The 26,155-nt window shown below is 37.0% G+C and overlaps 1 protein-coding gene across 3 annotated transcripts in view; it reads left to right on the top strand.

Annotated features, from left to right (window-relative positions):
* Window positions 1–2,374: 2,374 nt before the first annotated feature.
* Window positions 2,375–26,155, top strand: part of atf6.L (activating transcription factor 6 L homeolog) — an 89,713-nt gene continuing 65,932 nt past the window's right edge. For 2 of the 3 annotated variants that reach the window (XM_041590686.1, XM_041590687.1), the window contains exons 1-7: window positions 2,375–2,555; window positions 8,712–8,788; window positions 10,173–10,245; window positions 12,455–12,558; window positions 13,855–13,978; window positions 17,130–17,330; window positions 19,248–19,462. In XM_041590686.1, the coding sequence (XP_041446620.1) occupies window positions 2,468–2,555; window positions 8,712–8,788; window positions 10,173–10,245; window positions 12,455–12,558; window positions 13,855–13,978; window positions 17,130–17,330; window positions 19,248–19,462 (882 nt within the window). In that variant the 5' untranslated portion in view covers window positions 2,375–2,467. The remainder of the gene's footprint in view (window positions 2,556–8,711; window positions 8,789–10,172; window positions 10,246–12,454; window positions 12,559–13,854; window positions 13,979–17,129; window positions 17,331–19,247; window positions 19,463–26,155) is intronic. The other variant, XM_018258789.2, reaches the window with a different exon arrangement.

Here is a 26,155-nt window from a genome sequence, read left to right on the forward strand (position 1 = left end):
ATAGCAAATGCCTAGTAAATGGTAGAGGACTGCAGTGTATATACACCATTCCCAGCTGCTTAGGATTGCATGTAACATCTTTTTGTTTTTCACTGCATTGTATGTACTGGATAGATTAAACATTGATTAAATTACCAGATGTATATACAGTTCACTAAACTGCCAGATTTTATTGGTGGTGGTTTTTGAACATTCTGCATGTTTAAGTCTTTTGATTTAATAAACAAGAAGTGTTAATATTATACTGTTCTAAACTCATAGCTTGCCGTCTGCTTACTTTTCTCTTGTAGAGACAGTAATGGAAACCTTACCTTATGAAACTAGCAAACTTAGTGCTCATTGGGCATGCATGGATTTTGCCATTTTTAATATATAAAATTAAATGCCCCATGATGACTCCCGCAGTGTAAACAAGTTCTAATATATAGAGGCAATGACTCCCCCAGTGTAAACAAGCACTGATATACAGAGGCAATGGGGCGGATTTACCAAAATGCGAAGTGACTAATGCTGGCAATGATTTGACAGTTACTGCCCACAGGGACTTTGCCAATTTACTAACGGGCGTAGGCAGCACTTCGCTAGCAAAGGAGATAGACACTAGCGGTGATTCACACTCAATCACTCTGGCGAATAGACGTTATTCTGCAAAATCAGTAAAATGCATACTTTACTGAGCGTTACCTCTTTTGCCAGACTTGTCTTCGCCAGTTCGGATCAGGCGAAGTGCAATGGAGTGCATAGGACTTCCTCAATCCTCAGTTATTTACATCATATTTTGTGGAAAAACTTCTAAGTTCCAAAAACGCTGGCGTCTTTTCCTTTTTTTCAGGGTGATAGGCTGCAAAAGTCCTAAAAAAATATTTTTGTGTAACCGGTTTCCCCCATACATTTTCTAACATATGGGAACATTATTTTACAGCAGGCTCATGTGTAGAGCATTACAACAACTCTATTGACTTTATTAAGGTTCCCTGGACACGTCTACTTATCAGTGTCAATGTAATGTATTAGATGCAACATGTAACATGAGAAATAAATCTCTGTAGGGAAGCGCAAGAATGGATACTATGGTGCAGTACCCTAAATTTGTATATTAGAGTGCCAAGTGCAACACACTGGGCTGTGTTGATTACTTGAAACTTGTTTAAAAAGTGCCATGTGCTGTAGACTCTTCAGGTAACTTAGACCAAGGATGGTAAATCAGCCCACCTCTGGTGAAATTGCCTACTCACCAGATTTTCGAAGTATGTACACATCAAGCAAACTGCTGCTGACTCCAAGGTGTCCTCGAATATTCACGCAATGTTCATAAAAATAAGAAATATATTATATTGCAGACGTATTTATTTAAAATTAATGTGCCCCAGAAACTGGGTATACTCACAAAATAACATGAAATTGAGAGTGTTGTACAATTAAAACTGCTCCTCCTCCTTAACGTGTTTCACGTGGAGCGCCACGCTTCTTCAGAATGACAGAAAGACAACTTTAAATTTCCTGCCGTATGCAAATTAGCCTGAGCGCAAGACCTCTAATGAATTTGCGCTAGGCAGAATTAATCTCTTGCACATCTTCGCTTTGATTTGCTCGCATTGTCGAAGTAACACTAGTGAAAATTTGCCAGCATCTGCTGGCCAGGACGAAACTTCACATTTTAGTAAATTAGCTTTGTCCCAGCAAATTTTCGCCTGTCGAAGTGTTGCGATGGGTGCGAAGCCGTCGCTGGCGAATTTTCACCACTTTAGTAAATTTACCCCAATGACTCCCCCAGTGTATACTAAGACTATGGGGTATATTTATCAAAGAGTGAAGTTAGAGACCACCACAGTTGTCCAATCATTTCTATGGGATTTTTAAAAGAGTATTTATCAATGGGTGAAAGTGAAAATTCATCCTTTGATAAATACGCCTTTCAAAATCCCATAGAAATGAATGGAGAGTGGCAGAATACCCCAATGACTCCCCCCATTTAAGGAAAAGGCTGAAACACAGAGGTAATGACTCCCCCAGTGTAAGTAAGCACAGACAGAATGCAGCTTTATACGGATACTGCCATCAGAAACAATACAATACCATTCCATTATTTATACAAGCTAGGACTTCCCCGTTTATCATTCGCATTAAACAGGGCTCAGATTTGTAACAACACTACCGAAAAGCGCCCCCCCCCCCATCAGTGCTTGGAGCCGCTCAGTAGCAGGCAGAGTCTGTGAACTTCTCGATCAGTCTCGCTGCGGAGCTGTCATTGAACAGGGTTGTCCCATTACGCAACGCCAACGAGCCAATGACAGCTCGCTTCTCTTACACCCGACGCATGTTCTAGTACGCGTGACGTACGTGCACATGCGCTCTGCTTGTTATGAAACAAAGTGTTTAGTCCCTTGCCGGCTTCCGTAATGTGTCATGCAGCGTTGCTTGGAAGAAGACCGACGTGTATTTAATAGGTTGACGGAAACTGGGTTAAATGGCAGCGACGCTTGAGAGCTGTGTATTGGGAGGATTTCAGGGTCCCGGGCCCGGCGGGGGGATACCAGTAGAAGAATTAGACTGGGGTAAGTGACTGTCCTACAGTAATATTCCGATATATATATATATATATATATATATATATATATATATATATATATATATATATATATCGATGTGCTTATATAAGGGCTTTAGCCTGTCTCTTTAGCTGAAACACTCCATTAACTTCCTGCTCAGGAGCATCTGGAGGTGACATCACTGTATGTATGTGTGTGTCTATTCTTTGTAATATATATCTATCTATATATATATATCTATCTATATATATATATATATATATATATATATATATATATATATATATATCTATACACACACACACACACACACACACACACACACACACACACACACACACACACACACATACATACACATACAGTAGAATCCCCGTTTTATGTTTTTCAGGGGACCAGATAAAATGGTGTAAAATCCAGGAACGTTTAAAATCAGGGAAATGTATTATGCATAATATAAAGGTGTAAAATGAGGGAAAACTTAAAATCAGGGGATGTAAAATTGAGGTTCCACTGTACATACACCGGTCTATAAATTTATTTATATGTGTGCATTCTCTGTACCATATATATATGCAGACTGTCACTCTGTCTATCTGATCTGCCAGTCGTTCTGCAAATAAACTATGTGTTGTTTCCTGTGAAACTGCTGTCAATTGCTTTTATGCTCATTATCCTTATGCAACATATCGATTATATAGTGAATAAAGTACCCCCTCTTGTAAAATATAAGGATATTATAAGTTACCGAGGAGTTTCGTGACCATATAAAAACACGAGGCCAAAGGTCATGGAACTCCGAGGTAACTTCTTATATCCTCATATTTTGCAACTGAGGGTACTTTATTTATTATAATACACAAGTTTCAGTGAGTCATGTGACGGAGATGACATCAGAACTCACCGTTTATAACAGATGACATCAGAACTCACCGTTTATAAGGATATACTTTTCAAGATATTCATGGCTTTTGTGTATTATATTCTATTATAATTATTTCTGTAAAGGTGGATAATTATTTGATGGCGGTGCTATGTTAAGAGTAAGGACAGGCAAGTTGATTTTCCATTGTTTTTGTCTTCATTTTCTTCTGTTTAGTGCCTCTCCTGTTTCATTCTCTCTTCTGACCCCACCAAATTCAAGTGTTCCTAAAAGAAAAAGTTAACTTCAGAAAGAACTGTCTACCAAGCTGTGTATTATGTTAGAATTCACCCTGTCAGAAGTAGAAATTTGTCACTGTAACCTGTCACTGTAACTTTTCCTGAGAAAAAGTGCGGCAAGAATTCCCCCCCATTAAATTCCTGTGGCCAGGTCTGGACTAAGAGTCAAACTAGGACCTGGAATGCCAACTACAGAGAGGCCCAAACAGCCTACTAAATAGTGACGGTCAATGGCATCTTACAGCAGCCCCTCTGGCATTTGCCAGAACCCATAGATTGCCAGTCCGAGCCTGCCTGTGACTATCACTTTCTAAGACCATTGTCTTGGCTAAAACATAGACATATACATCGGACTAGTTTACCTCTCTGAGGCAAGTTAGAGAGACTTCAATGGGGTTTTTTCCTCTGGATCAGCAAGCAGTTAAAAGGTTGAACTTGATGGGCGTCTGTTTTTTGTTTTTTTTTCTTTCAACCTAACTTACTGGGGGGCATTTATAAAGTTTGCACATATTTATTTGCAAATGGTTGTATTGCACATGCTTATTTCTGAACACTAATATATTGCACTGCTCTGCCTGTCTTTCTGTTTTTTTCTGAATTGACATTGTGAATACATTTTTGTGAATGAGACGGGTGTTTGTGTGAGTGCGCCCACTGTGCAAGGTTGTTGTGCTCGAACAGTAACTTAAATTTACAATTTGCGAAACTGTTTTGCGAATATTTTCTCCACCACCAAAGTTGTGGCATAATTCAAACGCAGAGTGTGCACATAAATGTTCACAATTTACGATTCTTGACTTATTTAAAAAGCCATTCGCATTGTGAAAAATAAATCGATATATTCACTGTGCCCTGCACTAAGCTTATAACTGAGCCCCCTATGTATGTTACATAGACATTTTTTTCTTTGGTGATGGTTGGAGTACATTATGTTCTTTCGTTGTAATTGGCTACTGTAGTTCATACTATGAATGGTTTCTTGCTAGTACCACACTTTCACTTCAGTAAGGATATTATTACACTACAGGGAGACTACGGCAGGTCATTCATTGTGAATGACCTGCCGTAGTTATGACTAGAAAGGGAATAAATACAAAGCTTAAATGCCTGTAGGAGGGAGAGCGGGTAGGGCAGCCCAAGCGGCAGGAAAATAATTCTACAGTTACAGTAATACAATTGTTTATTTAACAAACATACAGGACTAGTGATGGTTGAATAAATTTGCGAGGCATGTATTTGCAAAACTGCGGCTTGCATATTAATTGTCGCACATCAAATTTATTCGATCGCCTATTGACTTCAATGAATTTGGACAAAATAGTCGCGCATATAAAAATTGTCACTCGCGCCAAAATAATTTTGACACCCATTGACTTCAATTCGTTTTGCATGCACACATTTTTTGCCCTTTCACATATTTTTCAGTGAATTTTTAGACTAAGCCAAATGCCACAGATTCACCCATCATTGTACAGGACACAATAACTGAATATAGGGTGGCTCATTGCTTTTTCTGTAGACTCTTCCTCCCAGGTGTTTTGTCACTTCAACTTTCCATAAGGCAAAATTTCCATGTTCGATATTATTCATAACACTTCTTCTGCGATTTCATTTCTTGTTATATTTTCTATGTTGCAGGGGTGTGAAACAGTGTAATAGCTTTGTGCTTTTATAAAGAATTCACAGCTTGACACCTTGAGCAAAATAGGTGGATGACATTGTTTATGAATGGAGATTTCCTGTGGCAGAATCCATTTAAACAGTAATTCTGGTGGCCAGTTAATGTTTACAGGTTCTACCAAGATGTTACTTTTCGGAATGGTGTAACTACAGGGAGGTGTGGGAGTTGCAACCACTCCCAGGCTTAGTGCTCCGAGGTAGTCCCATGGGCAGAAAGATTTAAAAATATACCTTACTGGCAAATATATAATTGCAGTTATAAACCCAATGTTCACCTTTGAGTTAACTTTTAATATAATGTTGCTTGATTGCAAATCCCAAACTCGTTCTTCTACGTTGAAGAATCTGTGATTTTTTTTCATTTTCCAAGTTCCTAACTATTCAGTTTAAATTCTCCATCTGTGAATAATAGCAACTTATGCTCTATGGAATGCACTTATCTGTGTCCACCTGCATTATTTCTCACAGCAGGCTGTTCTTTTCCTTCTGCACTCTTACCTAAACAAAACTCTTGCTATTTCTTCATTTTTATGTAAGCAGATCAGTGCTGCAGAACCACCTGGATTGCTTGGCACATTTTTATAGAAGCCGTGGAAAAGAATTTTAGTGTAATTTTAAAATGTATAATGTAAATGTCTGCCTAAATGCTAAAATAACGGGAGAATTTTCATTTTCTGAAGCACTTGTGATTGCTGTACTAGCACAGATTGTTAATTTGCATAGACCAATTAGTGTTGGGAACAAAGAACAAAAAACTTGCTTTTTTTCTACATGACTTAAAGTCATGTGATATTTATTGTTCGGAAATGATTTGGCGAGGCACTTGTATTTGCCCAAATCCTTCTGAAAAAGGCTTGAAATCTGACAAATCCTGGATTTGGTGCTTCCACGGTCTTCACTGTCCCTGATGGGAAGACACAGCTGCTTTGTCCTGTGGCAGTTCATGTGGCTCTCGTTCTTCCCACTTGGGCAAAGTCCTACAGTGCCCAGAACACTGGGCATTTTTTTCAAGAAGAGGCATACATAAACTGCAGCTTTTTCCAATTAGTTTCTATTTTCTATGTGTGATTGTTTTTCTAATATTGAAGTGTAAAGTGTCATTTTTCACCACCTTAAGCAGCTCTGGGAGGTGGGGTCACCGACCCTGTTAACTGTTCTAAATTGATACATTTGGTTGATACATTTCTTATCTTTGTCCCTGCTGAACAGAATCCCTGAGTTCCATTACAGGCAGCTGTTAGAATTGATACAATAGTTGCTAATAATCCAGGGACGCTGCTGAAAAACTAAATGTTGCAAAATTGTAACAGTTCATAATCTGTATCTGGATTACTGAGCTGCCAGACACAAACATCAGAGACAGGGAGATTAAACTTTAAATTTAGATATTGGTTAAATGGTAAAACTGTAAAAAAATTAGGTATTGAAAAAAGTCTTTATTTCTGGTGAACAATTTGAAAACAATTGAACTGAAAAAAGGGTTTGGAAGGTAAACAAACCCTTCAACTTTTCTCTGCTTTTAATGTTGAGGTTTTGCAGGAAAGTGACAAAAAAAAAAATCACATTGTGTTTTGTTCACTGTTCGGGGGAAAACACAGATGTACTCGCATCCAATCCATGTATTTTAAATGGTAGTTCACCATTACTTTTAGTATGATGTACACAGTGATATTCAGAGACAATTTGCAATTTTTTTTTTTTTTTTTTTTTTTTTTGGGTTTTATTTTAATTATTATTTAGCTTTTTGTTCAGTTGCTCTCCAGCTTGGAATTTGTTTATATTATCCCTTTAAATACGACTTTGTTCTAGACACCCTTTCTTACATTTTATATCTGTATATGATGAAATATATTCTTTACCAAGCAGGTTGTTAAAAAGCTTGGAGTGTAAATGAATGCATACGTATTTAGAACTCCAGTGTAGGCGAATGTGAGCTGGACTTACTCATTTACAGGCATAAATATGTTACACTGCATTTCATCAACCTGTTTGTTGACTTTTGCAGCTTCTTCCTGATAGTAAGTAGAATTCTGGCAGTGTGACAAATTTCCCTGTAGTTGCATCATTTCTCTGCTCTGAGAGCTTTCTGCTGCCTGAAACCTCCATGAGTGCTGGGTAGGAAATGAGAGCAACAGTGTTTGTATATGTTATAGAAATCACAATCCTGTGTGCACCAGGGCAGGACGAGCTTATTCACTGCAAGCTAGTTCATGAGTCTTTAAAGGGGAACTACAGCTTCCAAACCAAAATTTGATTAGGCCCACATAACACAGAAACCCCTAATATACCCATCACCGTTACCTGTTTCTTCAAAAAGTATAAATAAAAACCAGCTTCATAGCAGCATAGAAAATGGCAAACAGTTCTTCTCTTTCTGCATCATTTGAAATTCTGGCAGGGAAGGAGGGATTAAAACACTGATGTTACAATTTGTAACAACTTCACCACAGTTTATAGACAGTATAATATATCATTGCAGAGTTATAAACCCAATGTTCACCAATGTCCTGTACAATTGTAGGGGTTGGAGGATGCAAGCTGAGGACAGCTGACTGTTGATACAAAGTAACAGTAGTCAGCCAGCTCAGCAAAGTGGTCAGAGAGATCAGCAGAAGAACAGGGGGCTAGGCTTAGGGAACTGTGCATATTTTTTAATTGATTTATATTGCAAAGTTGTTATGTTTGCTTTTCGCAATAGCTTACGTTTTTGTGCAGTTCCCCTTTAAGCTATTAAAGGTGTCCTTCACCCAAAAACTTTTCTTTGGATGATAAAAGCCAATATAAAAAATGGAACTTTCCATTATATGTGAATGAAACATTTTCAGTTGGTTAAACATTGTTTGTAAACGTAATTGCTGCTGAAAGCAGTATTTCTTTATACCTTTCTGTTCTCTGGATCTGACTTTTGAAACAATGTTTCAGTAGTCCGTTCTTCGCCAGATCTGTTAATCAGCTACGTTGTTTTGGGCGTCGAAGCAAGAACTATATTCATAGCAATTACATTTACAAATAGCTACTGAGTATTTTTAATTAGTGTCAATTTCTGCAATATACCGGTACATTAAAACCTCAAGTGAGCACTTTATTAAAGATCTTTATTAACTGAACATGCAAAAAACAATTATAATAGTAATCAAGTAGTCTACGAATTTAAAGGCAAAAATAAAAAAAATTGTCAAATATAAACACAATACTCATACATTGTAAATTTTGGAGCCATTTTCATGCTGCTTATGCAGTGGCTGTTTTTTTGTTGATTGAGTTGCAATTAATTTACCAAGAATCATTTGTGACTCTGATTTTTTTAATTTTTTTTTTCAGATTCTTCACTTTTCGATGAGCTTACTGACTTGGTTGATGTTGATCATATGTTTCAGGAGGAGAAAAATGAAATTCACGTGAGTTCTAAATTTTTTTCAGTCTAAATTTTATTTTGTATTTAATGCAGGGGTGTCCAAACTTTTTGCAATGTGGGCCAGATTTGGTGAGATTAAAATGTGTGGGGGCCGACCATTCAGCCTGACATTCATTGAACCATTAACATCATTTAACTCATTTAAACAAGGACTCGTCTAGCTGTAATATTTGGGCACATTAGTGAAATGATCTGCCACTTGGTCTATACTGCTGCCTGGTTGCTGATCGTGTTAGCAATAGATATGTACTGGCATGTAGTTTACTGTACTGGCACGTCAGTACGTCTATTGACACCTTCAGCCCTAAAGAAGTATGCGAGAGTGGTGTACATGCCAGTACGTGTCTATTGCCAACACCTTCAGCACACAAGCAGCATTCACATCATTTAACTCGTTTAAACAAGGAATCGCATGGCCGTAGCAGTAATATTTGGGCACATTAGTGAAATAATCTGCCACTTGGTCTATACTGCTGCCTGTGTGCTGAAGGTGTTAGCAGTAGACATATACTGGCATGTAGTTTACTGTACTGGCACGTCAGTACGTCTATTGACACCTTCAGCCCTAAAGAAGTATGTGAGAGCAGGGCGTCACTACGTGCCAGTACGTGTCTATTGCTTCAGCACACAGGCAACAGTATAAACAAAGTGGCAGATCATTTCACTAATGTGCCCAAATATTACTGCTACGCAATTCCTGATTGCACTGTGCTGGCGCGCCGTATTATTATTAATTTCATGATGGAGGCTGAGGGCCGGTGTAAATTTGAAGACAGGCCGCATTTGGCCCCCGGGCCGCACTTTGGACATGCCTGATTTAATATATTTGGAGAGAATGCACAAAAGTGTTGGTAAGTACATAGTTGTGAAAGTGTTGTCACAAAATTGTAAAAGTGTACTAAGCACAACAACTTCACAGAAGGTATCTTGTAGTTTTATGAATTTGTTGTAATACCACCACATTTAAAAAAAAATTTTTAAAAAGTAAAACGTTGTTATTGTGCTCAAAATTGTTCTCTATACAGAATTAAGCCAAATTCAGTTTTCAACATTTTCTCCCAACATATTCATGGTCTTAGAGAAAAACTCTAGTAAAACTGTCATGGGTTCCATAAATTCTCAGAAACACCGTATCTTTGACACAAAAATAGCCACACTCACTTTAAATGGCATTTTTTGCACAATTGTCAGGAGAAGTGGAAAAATAACTGAAAATGGGTCTGTGAATTTGTCGGTGCACTTGCAACATTATTATACAACACGTTTTTGTCATTTTTCTTTAACGAAATTTATTTGAATTCCCTCCTACATGTCCGTCTTCTCAGCCCTCTCTCTTATAAAACAGATGTTATTTATATTTGTTCCAGGAAAACCATTTTGACAGCCTTGATTTCAACATGGACCTGATGGCATGGAATACTTGTCCGTGGGATTCCCCTGGTCAGTACACCTAGTAAAAACTTAGGGGCACATTTATCAAGGGTCCAATTTTGAATTCATGTTAGTTATTTAAAACTACCATAAACTAAAATTCGTCCAATCGAAGTTTATTACGGTAATAAAAACAAATTTTGGACGAATTTAATCAACCTGAAAACTCAAATCTAATTTGATTCGAATTGGAAAAACTTGAATATCATGAAGGCTGCAAACATCACCAAATTGATCCCTGGACCTCTCCTATTGACTTATACAGCAATCGGCAGGTTTAAGGTGGCAAATAGCCGAATACATCTTGGAATTCTAATTAAAGCTCAAATCAAGTTTGTATAATTCACAATTCGAATTTGAGAGTTTTGAGCAAAAAAAAAAAAAAATTGAAAATTTGAATTTTCACTTCAGCCTTTAATAAATCTGCCCCTTAGTATTGAAGATAGTACCCTCAACAGACAAGCGATCATGTTAAAAGTACTGTGCCTATAAAAGTCAAATGTTTTTTTTCTTAGTAGTACAAAGAGCAGTTCAGTTTATATGCTAGATCTGGAATCGTAGCAGATATTATCACTATGAGATCTACTTTAATTAAAGCTAGCCCATCAAGCTCTACCAGCACAGTCAGCAAATTCTTACAATTATAAACAAATACCAGTTATCCATTGAGTGACATTTTTATAAATATGAGCAATAATTTTTTTATGGCAATAGTCCTCTATTCGGCTCTACGGATTGCCAGCTTTATGATTTTGTAGATCAGAGACTATTTAGACCACTGTTGTCTTATCTTTTTCCCCCTGTACAGACCTAAACACTACAAATAAATATGTTTAGAAATGCCATATTTTAAACACTAAATTTACTGCACCAACTAATGAATCATTTCTAGAACAGTACTAATCCAGGCCTTTAAAGTTGTCTCAGAAGTGCACCATCTTGGCCTTTTGGTGACACTGCACATGCTCAGTGTGCTGTGGGCAGCTGTTGAGAAGCTAAGCTTCGGCAGCCATTGTAAAACATCAAGCAGAAAATCAGATTTGTTAGTGATATAAGATGACGCTACAGAGCAGATTCTGATTCTTTGATTGCATTGATTTCTAAACTGTGGTGCAACAAGAATCTAACCTCATTACTATTTATTAATGTGTCTGCCTTGCAGCATTGGGATCTGCGTGTGACAGGGTCATTAGATTGCAAGCTCCACAGGGGAGGGAAAGGTGAATAATGTATAATCTCTGTAATGCACTGTGGAATATGTTGACACTATATAAATAACGGGGAATAAATAAAGTAAAAATATCCTTAAATGCCAGAAAAGCACCGTGTTTTTAAGGAGAAGGAAAGGCTTTAATTATGTAAGCATTATCAGAAAGGTCTATATAAAAGCAGGAAGTTGGATTCTGGCTGTTATATTAGACACCCAGTCACTCCAGCCTTTATACATTACATTTTTGCCTAACTATAATAGAAACATTTTTTATTTTGCACAGCCTATCTATTTACCCAGTTTTTATTTTTACACTGAACTGCTTTAAAGGAAAAAGAAATGTAAAACACTGGGAGTTAAATACACTGATGTGTTATCCCAAACTGGCTGGCTATTTCTTTAAAAACAAACTGGCCCAGGGTACTTTCCTGATGTTGTGATGCCTTCTTTTTCCTTGATTGGGGTTATGAAACAACATTTCAAGCTGGTACATTTGCAGTAATGCTGAATAGGATGTGTACTGCGCCTGTGCCCACACTGAAGGCACAAGGCATACTTAAGAACAAAAAAGAAGTTGACAATACAGTGCCCTTCAGGAATGTCTCCTGGACTGGTTTGTTTTTAAAAGAAGTGGCAAGTCAGCCCAGGACAAAACATCAGCCATTTTAGTCACTGGGAGTTACCCAACAAATTTCCACCTCCAAAGTGTTTTTACATTTCATTCTACTTTAAGAAAATTGTGATCTTTATATCATTTTACTGAAAAATCCCAGATCTGCTTTTGCCAGTTGTTCCTGAATCTTGTTTGACAAATAAAAACAATTTGCAGTATTGTATGTGAATGTCACCTAGAGAGAAGACTAAGCTAAACAATATTATAGTGAATTAAAAATTGAGTCGTGTGTGTGTGTGTGTGTGTGTGTGTGTGTATAAAATGTATATAATACAAATATAAGAAATAACGTTTTAATGTAGAAATAACAACATTTCTTTCCTCTCAACATTTAGATGAGGGTATCAAACTCGATCCTTTGTCTCCTGCGTCATCCATCACCTCTGTGACTTCCCCATCCTCTGTTGATTCTTTAGCCTCTTCTTCTCAGTTTGTGCCAGTAAGTAAATGCACAGCCTATTCTATCTCTGTTAGAGGTGTTTTTGATTTAACAGGCACACCCATATACAGTATGTCTTGGCTGGTACCAGTAAATAGTGGAAGCCCATAATAATAATAATAATATAATTGGCTGAAGGCTGACGAGACCTGTGAATAAACATGCAAGGAATTGTGGAAAATCTTGATGAAGGAGAGCTGACTTGTGCTAAATTGTTTTAAGCTCAGAACTAGAAGTCCAATAAGAGACTGGTAGAAACTGCTTTCAGTAGCAACAGCATTTTGTAAAATTGCCGTTTTAAAGGAACAGTTCAGTATAAAAACAAAAACTGGCTGTGCAAAATAAAAAATGTTTCTAATCTAGTTAGTTAGCCAGAAATGTAATCTATAAAGGCTGGAGTGACGGGATATCTAACAGAACGGAACATTACTTCCTGCTTTTCACCTCTCTAACTCTGAGTTAATCAGCGACTTTGAGGGGGGCCACATCACACATAACTGTTTTAGTGAGTTTGTAATTGCTCCTTAGCATGCAGCTCACATTCAAAAGCAAACGGTTATGACCCATGTGCCTTCCCCTCAAGTCACTGATTTGTTAATCACTGGTAACCAATCAGTGGAAACTAAAGGAGCTGCAAAGCAGGAAGTAGTGTTCTGTTATGTTAGACATCAGCTCACTCCAGCCTTCATACATTACATTTTTTGCTAACTAACTATATTAGAAACATTTTAATTTTGCACTGGCTGTCTATTTACCCAGATTTTATTTTTATACTGAACAATTCCTTTAATGACTTGGATTCCTTGGGCAAAAACTGCCACAGTAGACTGGCAGCTTTTGATTTTTTTTAGCCCCAGTACAAAGTTTTTCCCAACTGCATCACTTACAACATCCCTGGTGTAACTGTGCTCTCATGGCCAGACCTGAATTGTAGAACTGTGCAGTTCTGTGCATTCTTTATATATTATTGCTATAGTAATGCCCAGTAAGCATTGTGCTATTTCTACCTTTATGTACTGTGGACTCTGATTGGATTTTACAGATGATATTTTTATGTTTACTTAAATAAATACTGGAAATACCTAAATAAATACTGGAAACAAACTGATGTTTATTGCATAACATTTGCCAATATTTCCCTTTCTAGTAGTAAAGTGAACATTGAGTTCTGCATATACATTGAATAGGGCATGTTTCCCTGATCTGAGGGATCTAGAAAATAGGGCCAGAATGTCACAACTACCACAATCTACCACTGTTCTTATTCTTAATTTTGTGTGTGTTCATATATAACAGGAAGATCTTGATGTATCCAGTTCTCAGCTGTCTCCTGTATCATTATATTCTGACTGCTCAAAAAGTCCCAAGTCTCCAGATCTTCCTGAAGAGAAACCTATAGTAACTGCACGCCAGACTACAGGTATGGACTTATTCTAAATGCAGCATTTCTGGAAATTCATTTTAAAAAAGTGAGTACGGTGATGCATAACCGTTTTGTTGGGGTGTGACATATGTAGCACATGCTTACATATTCTTAATTAGGGCATTGCATGAATTTCTCCGTTCTGTGGGATTATTTTGCAATTGGTGTTGTAAATTCATCTGACAGTATCCAGCTGCAGCCTTGTAGTGCCATGACTTGTGGATCTGAGCAGCTTGCCAAAAGAATAAGCAACATTTATTGCTATTTTTATGTTTTATTTTGCTACTGGAAACAGTATTTATGGGGAAAAAAATGAATGCTATGACCTACAGTGCATAGAAAACGCTGGCTTATATTAAACTCTGGCTAGTCCAGGTAAAATTGTATACCATTTAATCGTCACAGTGCAGTTCTACAGTTATAATGTTAACATTTTATTCAGTCGGATTATCAAGCCTTACTTCCACATTATTGTCTATAACATTGATAGTTTTTTTCTTATCTCTCTGAAACTGTTAATTAATATCCTGTTTTATTATTAAAATCTTGTTTATTTGATTATTCTATAATTAGTCAATTATTATACATGGGCCATTCATTTTACTTAAATGAACAGTAACACCAAAAAAATGGTGTTTTAAAGTAATGAAAATATCTGTTTGCTTCAGAAACACTACTATAGTTCATGTAAACAAGCTGCTGTGTAGCAATGGTGGAAATTGAAAAAAGGCTATATGGCACAGGTTAAATAGTGGATAACAGATAACACCATTATGTTCAACAGAGCTTATCTGCTGTGTAACCTGAGCCCTTTCTCCTTTGAATGGCTGCCTCCATTGCTACACAGCAGCTTATTTATATAAACAATAGTGGTGTTTCTAAAGCAAACACAATAGTTTTAGCAGTACAGGGAAACACTACATCGTACTTTCTTTATTTTAAAACACTTACATTTTTTGATGTTACTGATACACATTTGCTTCCTTATGGCACAGTGGTGCAAGGATATCCTGTAATTCTTCAGTTGCCCCCCTTTTCCCCAAGCAACGCTAGACAAAAAAGAGAATTTTATCTTTTACAGACAAGGCACTCTTCTCAAGAGAAAAAATGATCAGTTCTCTGTTTGTGTAACCACCACTAAAAAATATATGCTGTTTGTCCCATCGTCATTTTCTTTAATGTTTTGGCTAGGTATGTGGTTTGGCTACTAGTAATTTGTTTTATGACCATATTGCAGCACTCTGGTTACTGAACCCTCATGTACTCTCACTCATTACACTGATCCATTCATCATCACTATGGCAGTTTTCATTAGCCTATGACTTTCCACTTGGGCATATTGCACATGAAGCAAATTTTCTGCTGATGTCTTTCAGCTGGCAGAGAACCACCAATGCAGTCCGTCATTTATTTAAATTGAATCTGCCTGTTACTATTGGTGACAGCTAGATTTTGCATTTGTCTGACAGCTGTGATACAAAGTGGATGTAAGCAAATCCATTAACGAAATAATACTCCTACGTATCTTGCAGTGTTAAAAAATCAAAAGAAATGTTTACAGGAAAGACCAACTATATTCAAACCAAATCAATACTTATTTTTGGTGGTAGGCTTTGGAAGAAAATCCTTATTTACTATTAATATATGAAAAAGTGCATTGAAACAAGCCCAGTAGGATTTTATTTATTTATTTATTTATTTTTTTGCAACCAGTATGAATTTATCGAGCTTATTTTGCGTACCACAGCCTCTTTATTTCCTTTACTTACAATCCATATGTGCCCCTTCTAGGACAATGATGTCGGTGTAAGCCTGGAGTTAATAATGCGGGGTCTACTTTTAGTGATGTTGTTCCATTATGATCTACATACATTAAAACATTGTTAGCATTCTGTTCCATGGAAAATATTATTTCAATATAATATAAAATGTATATTGCTATATTTAACAAACAACTATTTCTTATGTAACCTTAACATAATAAATATCTGCATGAAAAGCATAAAATAGGAGGGTAATTTAGACGAGATGTTTTATCACAGTGTCTTGAGATCACCAGCTAAAGGTCTACTGGTAGATACCCATCTACCTTTTGGGCACCCCTGGTGTAAACTGTAAGATCCCTGGATGTAAGCAATAGAACACTAAGGGGCAGATTCATTAAGGTTCGAGTTGTGTTTTCCATGAAAAATTAGAGTTTCTATGGCTATTTTTTGAGCAAAAAAAAAAATAGATTTTTCAGGTAAAAAAAACTTGAATTTTTCCAGTATATATATATATTTTTTTTTTTTTTAAAAAAACCGAAATATTTTGAGATTTATTATACCCCGACCCTGGAAATAGCTCCAGTCCAAAAATACACCATCTAAAACCTGTCGAGGTCAGGTAGAAATCAGTGGCAGAGGTCCATTGAACCATTTGAAGATGTTAAAGGAATTGTTCAGTGTAAAAATAAAAACTGGTTAAATAGATAGGATGTGCAAAATAAAAAAATGTTTCTAATATAGTTAGTTAAGCAAAAATGTAATGTATAAAGGCTGGAGTGACTGGATGTGTAACATAATAGCCAGAACACTACTTCCTGCTTTGCAGCTCTCTTGGTTTACACTGATTGGTTACCAGGCAATCGTTGCTTTGGGGGGGGGGGAGCACATGGGTCATAACTGTAAGTCACTCAGTTAGAGAGCTGAAAAGCAGGAAGTTGTTTTCTGTTATGTTAGACATCAAGTCACTTTAGCCTTTATACATTACATTTTTGGCTAACTAACTTTAATATTTATTTTATTTTGCACAGTTTATTTTTACACAGAACTGTTCCATCAATAGCGTTTTTTTTTTAGAGGGTTATGTCAAAACCTCCATCATTTCAAGTTTTCAGTTGTTGACCCCCAAACTCGCTGATATCGAATTTTTTCCGTTCAAGTTTTTTCTTAAATTAGAAAACATTCGAGTTGCGAGTTCATTGGAGGTATAAAGAAATCTAAAATGTGACCTTTGATAAATAACCCGTGTTGCATATTGATTATTCTGTGGAAAACATTACAGCAGCCCTATGCATTAGTAGAAATGAAACGTGGGTGCCTTGTTGCTCTTTGTCCTTATTGCTTGCAGTCACAGTGCTGTTTATTTAATTTAACTTCTCTTACAGGAAACACCTCTATTACACAGAGGAAGCTGCCTCCAGTGGTACCAAAACCATCCATTCAACCGAAAGCTATAATAATTCCTGCCTCTGCTGATATCCAAGCCTCTGCAACTGTTGCGTCCAAAACAATATTTTTCCAGCCTCTAACAACGCTTTTACGAAAGCAGCAGCCACTTATTACCCTGCAGCAAGCTCCATCTGCTGGTAAGTAGTCTATTACTTTTCTTCATGTTTCAGTTGAATGTGAGCAGAACAAATATGAAATTGTCCTTATAGTAGTCATCCGTGTGTTCAGTGCTTCTCAACGAGCCGCAGTCCCCGTGCCACATTGCAAGGATTCCAAGTAAATCAAAAATAGCCGGAGAGCACACCTTTATGTTTTAAAATGTTTTCATTTTTATTTCGCAGACACTCCTGCACAACATGTTTCGGCTACAACAGCCTTCATCAGGTGCATAAAATACAGTGAAAAAAACAAGCTATTTACCATTTCACCTCACCAACAATTCTTGCACCAGCTCCATAGTCTGGCCAGGTGCAAGTAAACATCTGATTTAGTACTGATTTAATCCAGAACATTAAATTGCTTTGTTGCTCTTTGTACATAACCAGCTGAATTGTTTACATTAGTTTTATGAACAGTAAATGTATTCTTTTTTTTTCCAATAATGCCCAGAAATAATATTAATATTTAAATTCTACTGACTTATTCCTTTTTTTCTCTAAACCAGCATCACCCAATCTTAGCACTAGATGGCAGCAAATCATTTGAAAGCCTGTGCTTGTGCTGCTGTACCTTCTCTGCATCCCAAAAGAATAATTTAAAAACTTGTGCTATTTTTCTAGTGTAATCTTGTTCTAAAACAAACTAACCAAATATGTCCCTGAGGGAAGGGGCATTCAATGTCATGTGTGGGTTTCAGTCACTTCTCGTCAGTGTGGATTAGAAAATATTAATATTGAGCTTTTCCAAGCTGTCTATGTTGTGGTGTTTTTGCAATTTATTTATTTGGTCTGTTTTCCTGCTTAATTTGAAAGCCTTGTTCATTTTAAAACCTAGAAAATAATTTATTTTTTAATACCTAGTCTGGAATGACCTGGAAGTAGAGAATTCTGGTTGAAAGATTTGATTAGAATATTTTTTTTTAAATTTCCCAATGGTGATAAATGAGCCTCACAGTGTTTAAAATGTATAATTGGTACCAATCTGCCCTATATTTCCTAGAATACTGATATATGTGATGATTTCAGACACTTTCAGGGTGTAGGAGTGGATCCTGGCTCATCTGAAACAGAGGAAGTGTATTAAGAAGTGTCTGGCAGTCAGTCAGTCAGTTCTGCGGCTGTTGTAAATGAATGCTTAGCCTGATCACTCAGAATGATCAATTTAAGTAAAATGTTACTTTTGTTGTTACGCCCTAGCACAGGGGTGCCCAAAAGGTAGATCAGGGTCTACCAGTAGACCTTTAGCTGGTGATCAGTAGATCTCCAGACACAATAGATCATAATGGGACAACATCACTAAAAGTAGACCTCACATTAGTAAAGTACAAGCACTCCTGCCCTAGCATGATCGCAGTTGAATAAGATATTCTAACTGGATTTACTTGTGCAATAACTTGAGGGTTTGATAAATTAGACCAGTAAGGAAAGTTGATTCTTTTTTTCCAGAGAGAATCGAGAGAGGTTAGTGGGAGAGATTTAGATGGGGTAGATAACCACATAATGTTTGTTGGAATCTTCCCTCTAGACAATGAGGGCAAGAAAAAGCAAAACGTTTCGAGCAGCATGAATAAAAATAATCACTAGCAGTTAATCTGCGTCTGAGTGCTCTCCTTCACTGAAAGGCTTGACGCATTTACTACAAAACGTTACTCTTAGGGTGAGCGTGGATCTTCATAGATTCTACAGGAAAAAGCAAGTGTCTGAAAAATAAAAACCACCGTTTTCTTACCCCACAAGAAAAGTTTCCACAGCTTACTGAGAGAGACCTTTTTGTAAGGGAAGTGTTAGCCCTACTTTATTTTGCTAAAAAGCTCAAAATGTATCATGTTAGTAAGTAATTGAATAGATTTATTACAGCAGTAGTTCATTATTGCCCCTTTTTATTGTCCTAAATAGGCCAACCAGTCCTGCTTGCTCCTTCTACAGTCGTACAGCTTCCTGCATCTGGTATTGTTACAACACAGCAAGTCCTTACCATGGGTGGAGGTACAACAACGATCCCAACACCATCTATGAACATCCTCACCCCTACTCTTCCACAGTGTGCTAAAACGTCACCAGTGAAACCTGTCATCCCAGCATCCATGAGGTCTGTGGATTCTGGAACCGATGTAAGTTTGTTAAGCATATCTCTTACAACATGACTCTGTACCACATTAGCAACTCCTTCATTATTTACCTGAGATAACAAAATGTGAAGCTCTGGTAATTAACCTGTTGGTTACATGTAACTTTATATGCTCTGTTACATATTGAGGTAAAGCATACTGTGGATAGATGCAGAGATGCATAGTCTAATCATATATGGTCTACTTTTAAAGTAGAGATTTGTCAATCAAAAATGGAAACTTAAAACTCTGTTGAAAAGACTCCATTCTCTAACCTTACAGCAGCTCAAGATATTTACAACAACACCCAGTTTAGCTTTTGCGTTGGGATTTCGTAGCTGTGTGCAGCAAAAGTAGATAATCTTGCAAATTCGTGGCCAGTCATCCGAAAAAAATGAATCCAAATCCTATTTTATAGTGTCAGTCAAGCAAAATTAACTTTAATTACACTATATAAATTATCTGAATTTCTTCAGTCTGGGAACAGCAAGCAGGCAGGAGCCATTTTGTGGACACTGTTATTAAGGTAAGCCTTGCATGGACCTGATGTCTGTCCCCATGCCCTGGTTACACAATTAAATGGTTAAGAGAACTGGGGGAATGTAGGGAGTGCAGTGACATCTAGTAAATGCTGAATGGCAAGTGAAAGTAATTGCCTGCCCCACCTCTATGCCTAAGGCATAGAAGAGGGGCAGGCAATTTTTGATTGACAACTGAGATTTTTAAATGAGTTTACAACAGCTATGAATGCTTTAAAAAAAAAAAAAAAAAGGAATTTGGATGTCATTTTTAATTTTAAAATAACTTTTATTATACAGCTTTTTATGTTTGGGTGACAGGTCCCCTTTAAATTAAATAGCTATCAGTGGTGATAAAGAGTGCAATTATAATAAGCTGCAAACATGCCAACTTAAAATTATAGTTGTGCCACATACTACAGGTATTTGTTTTGTATGATGATGAGGCTATGGTTTATGATATAAAAGTAGTGTGGCGCACAGAAATATCTTAATTTGCAGTTACGGTAGTGGCACACAGGAATATTTGTCGCCCGCAATTCTTTAAGCATGGATGCGGCAACAAATCTCCCAAAAATGCCTCTCCATTGCCAGTCATTGAAATAACTGGCGGTATGCCCAACTTATAGCTAAATTTCCCAGAGTTTTCTCTGTGGTCAACTTTGGGCGATTTAGAGATAAGTTGGGGATACCGCCAGTGATTTCAATGACTGTCAATGGAGAGACATTTTCGGGAGATGTGATGCCCGCGCATCAAAATTCATGGACGACAAAACTTCCCATGTGCCACTACCCTACGGTGGGGAATACTTACATTAGGAGTACTGTTCTTTTGATTGTAACAGTTGTCCCCCCCACCTTGATCGCTCAGTCTATTGACCTATAGGCCGATCACGCACTATGCTGACGACATTTTTATAATCCTGGCTATTGAATTATCACATGGCTCTATTTTGAGTGGGTTATTTTCAGGGAAAGGGGATTCTTTGCAACTCCAAGAGCTTTCCTCATTCATGAAGGCATCGACCTCAGTCAACACAAAATCAATATTTATCTCAAGTAATGTGCAGGGAATTGTCAAATAGGCAGTCACTCAGCACCCTCTCCAAACTGCAAAACCAGGAAGGATGATGTGAGCTGTAGGGTAGGGAGCTGTGGAGTGAAATGCTGGTGACTTTCTTGAGCTCCCTGAAAGCCTGTTAAGAGCAACACCATTCCTAATATTGTAATAATAATATTTTATTGCTATACAAGTAAACACTGTAAATTCTGTGATTTAGTTTATGGTGAACAACAGGCTTGTTTAATGTTTAAACTAATAAAAATGAAAAAAATTAGCAACACTAGCACAATGCAGCAAGAAAATCTCAACTTTCCATATGGAGTCATATACATATTCACTATTGCACTGGGCAATTTTTAGTCACACTGGCAATATTGTAGTTGAGGTTAAAAGTAGATTTTATTGAAAACTGCTAAAGTTTTACTGTTGCTAGTTATTGCTAGGGTACAGTTTAAGACCAGTTTGGCTTCAGCTATAGGTGGGGCACATTATTTCCATTAGTCCCTGTGAATGAAATACATAATAAAGCATGCATTTTCTCATTGGCTGTCCTCCTTGCAAATGACTAATTCATAGTGGTAAACAAATCATGTTGTTTTACTGCTCACCATTTCATACCGCTTTACTTGGTAATTAGATATTCATACACTGAAGTGTCAGAGCATTTTATGCCTGAAGTGATATATCATGACGTAAAGCTTATCATGGACACATGTTTTTGATAATCCTGGCTATTAGTCAGACGACAGCCTTTATTATGGAAAAAAACATTTTGCTGCATGATGAAAGGTTTGGCCTCTCTTAAAAGTGTGAGTTTATCGGCAGAATGAAACTAATACACAGGCGGATGTTCTAGACTTCACGCTCCGTGACTTTCTCAGGTTTATGGAAATTGTCTAACCGGCAATGTGTGCCTGGATCGCTCCCGTATAAAGTAGAAGGTTCAGTGACCCCATCATAGACATGAGCTGCTGCAATTTTTCCCTAACATTATGAATTTTTTTACGAGATTTAGTAAAATGGTACAGCTTGGGTTACATTTTTTCATTTATGCCATATATAGCATACTGTATCTATTTCCTGTTGTATAAAGCGAGTTTAAAGGAGAAGTTAAACTTCATATCTCTCTAAAAGGGTGTATGAACAACACATATCATTGTCCCCATACTCAATGCTTACATTTCACACCCCTTTTCTTACTATTGGGGGGATGCTTTCACTCACCAGCACTCTTTCTCCTCCCCACATGCCTTTAAATTATTCTACTTCATATGCACCAAGCTAGAGGCTTGCATTTGTTCATCGCATATTGCCTTTCATGAGACCTGAGGTTTTCTGGGTAAGGGTTTTTCTATCATTTGGATCGCCATACTTTAAATCTAATAACATGTTAAATGAAACGAGCACAGCAGAATTGTATTGGATTTATGCAGCTTAGTTGCCATCAAGTACAAGGAACTGTTTCATTGTAAAGAAAAGGAAATAATTACTGTATATTTGCTTTAAATGGGCTCCATGGGGGATGGCCTTCATGTGAGGCCTTCTGGATAGCAAGGTTCTGTACAAGAGATCCCATGCCTATGTATAAATTAGGTGTCAATTGTATTCATCAAATGAATTACATAATTGTGCTTTGTACTGAAATTTATATTGTTCCTAGAGCACAAGTCACATTTTACAAATTTTTGGGGGGGGGGGGGGGGGGCACTGACCTCAGCTACATTGTTTGTTATCAGAACTGCCAGTGCAGAAAAGGACAAGGCAATTGCAATCCTGTTACTTTAAAATAAGTGAAAACTACCGATAATGTACATTGAAAAGTTGATTAAGTTCAAATGCATTAGTACTACATCTCCTATGTTTTGAGGTAGAATTAAGCCTCTATTCTGTAAACAGATTTTTTTTGTTTTTATACAGTATATTGACATAGTTTTGGGTGTTCTGTAAGATAAAACAATTTGTTATTGATTATACCCTAAAGAGCTTTTTTTCTTGGCAGAAAAACTAGGTTATAGTAGCATCACGGGTATCTGTTATCCGGAAACCCATTATCTTAAAAGCTCCGAATTATGAAAAGGCCATCTCCCATAGTGGCAAATTTACTAACCTCCGAAAATTCGCCAGCGATGGCTTCACTCACATCGCAACACTTCGCCAGGTGTATATTTGCCAGGACAACGCTAATTCACTAAATTCCGAATTTGCGTCCAGGGCGCCGAACGTTACTGCTGCAAGCAAAGCGAAGTTGCAATAGCATTGCGTCATTTGCAAACGGCGGGAAGTTAAAGTTGAATGGACGTATATGTTGCAGCAAATATAGAACACTAAACAAGCCCAGGGAAGCTTAATACAATAGAGTTGTTATATTGCCCTACACATGAACCCACTGTATATTTTATGTGCCATATGTTAGGAAATGTAGGGGGGAAGCCGGGTACCCCAGGAAAAAATTACGATCTTTTGCAGCCTATCACCATGAAAAATCGTCAGCGTTTTTTGGGACTTAGAAAAAATTTTTAAATATTTTTTTTGAGGAAGTTGTATCTACTCTATTGCACTTCGCCTGGTGTGAGGTTGCGAAGGCAAGTCTGGCGCATGAGGTAACATTCACGAAAATCCGCATCTTAGTGAATTTGCTTAGTTACGTCCATTCGCCAGAGCGCAAATTTGCCAGGCGTTGGGGAGCGGAGTACCGCTAGAGTCTATTTCCCTCGGTAGCGAAGTTATGCCAGCGACCGTTAGAAAATCAGCGATGTACCGAAATGATGTCATGCTGGCGAATTTTCGCTAGCATTAGTCACTTCGCCCTTTAATAAATCTGCCCCATAGACTCAATTTTAACCAAATAATGCACAATTTTAAAAATGATTTCCTTTCTGTAATAACAAAACAGTAGCTTGTACTTGACCTATTGGGTTTATTTAATGTTTAAATGATTTTCTAGTAGTGTGAAGGTCCAAATTACAGAAAGATCCATTATCTGGAAAACAGGTCCCATACCTGTAAAAGTGACATCAATACTGCCAATTATATCCTCTCAATAGTATCTTGCAACTAAATTAACTCTGGAACCAAGCATCTCCCAGAAAATGCCTGGAAATCTCTAATTTCCAAAAAACAACATGCTTTCTTATATATAAAGATCTTTGTATAATGAACCCCTGCCTTTGACTCGGGCTCACAGGTAAGGAGAACTATATTGTTCAGGGAGCTTCACTGTGATCAATGCTTTGATGCATATCTTTATCCCCTACAATTGCTCTGGAGAACCACAAACTTGAGTGGTCAGTTTTAAAATTAACGTGATTAATTTCACTGCTGCTGAACTTTTTTTTTTTTTTTTTAATTAAAACAACAGGCAGAATATGTATTCAACACAATCCCTGTTTTTGTGTGCTTGTGTTTTTATGAGCAATTCAAAGTGTCCCCATAATGTGTTCTTGGCAAAAATGTTGTGTAAACCAATACTTACCCCTATAATGTGCAAACATTGTAAAACTTTATAGAAAATTCTTGTCCTGCATTCTTGTGGTTTAGAACTTTGAGAGTAAGGAAGTTAATAAACTTAACATAAAAGTTTAATTGAAGCTTTCAAGCATGTATTATTAATACGTTAAATATTATCTCCGAGTGGGTCTGCCTTTAGTGAAGAGATAGCGGAGAACACTAAAGAATTTTGGTTGGAATCTCTTTAGTTTTAGCTTGTAGGTCTCTGTGGGGTTCACACTGCATCAGTGCAAGAGTCAAGGTTGTTTCTATTAATTCCATGGTTTGCAGTTTTCTGATCTCGCTTTTCCATGGAATACATTTCTTAGATCAGGGTACTACGCTATATTGTAGTGTTTTTATTTATTCTTTCATGTTTTCCTTTATTTGCATTATCCATTATGTTTATAACTGCAATATAATACAAAGCACTTTACAGGTATTATACATCATTGATATAAGTGCCTGCCTTTAAATAACTGATGCGTAGAACCCAATTTACTAACTCGTTTGCACTGAGCGATTGGAAGTGATGAGTTATATGAAGCCTTAGTTGCTACCATGCATATGAGCTTTCTATTTCAGATATTGGATCCCTTATCGAAGAAACCTGTTATCCAGAAAGCTTAGAATTAAGGGAAGTCTATCTCCCATAGAGGTTTATTTATCAAAGAGAAAAGTCTGAGATCGCCACAGTCCGCTAGAGTGAAATTCCGCCACTCTCCATTAATTTATGTGGGATTTTTAAGAGTATTTATCAATGTGTGAAAGTAAAAATTCCTCATTTGTTAATTACGCCTTTTAAATTGCCATATAAATGAATGGTGAGTGCAGGAATTTCACCCTAGTGGACTGTGGGGATCTTAGGCTTCCCACTTTGATAAATTTACCCCAGATAGTCCATTTCAAGAAATGTATTTTAATTTTTAAAAATGATTTTACTTATTTTTCTGTAATAAGCTGACTGTACTTTTGTACGTAATGGTGGCGAAACAATCCAATTGGGTTTATTTAATTTGAAGTTAATTCTAAGCAACTTTGCAATTGGCCTTCATTTTTTTATTATTTCTTATGTTTAAATTATTTGCCATCTTTTTCTGAATCTTTCTAGCTGTCATATTGGAGTCACTGACCCCGTCTAGAAAAACAAAGGCTACACGTGTATTGCTATTGCTGCTTTTGGTACTTCTTTTTTTATTCAGGCCCTCTCCTATTGTCTATTCTTGAAATCAATGCATGGTTTCTAGGGTAATTTGGATGCTACAAACGCTAGAAATTGGACGCTAGGGATTGCAAACTGGATAGCTGCTGAATAAAAAGCTAAATAACGAAACTACAAAAAAACTACAAATAATAAAAAATGAAAACCTATAGCAAATTGTTACATAATATTACTATCTACATCATTCTAAAAATGAACTCAAAGGTGAACAACCCCTTTAAGGTGTGATATTACAGAAAGATCCATTGTAAAGAAAACCCCCAGGCCCCATGCATTCCAAAAAATAGATCCCATACTTTTAGGGGGGTTTGTGTAATTTTTTTTTTTCATAACATCAGACCTTTAAAAGAATCACAAATTTTCCAGAATTTATTAAACCCTGAGGATATAAAAGTCTGAATCTGAAA

This window comes from Xenopus laevis, chromosome 4L (genome assembly GCF_017654675.1).
Source record: "Xenopus laevis strain J_2021 chromosome 4L, Xenopus_laevis_v10.1, whole genome shotgun sequence".
Classification (NCBI taxonomy): domain Eukaryota; kingdom Metazoa; phylum Chordata; class Amphibia; order Anura; family Pipidae; genus Xenopus; species Xenopus laevis.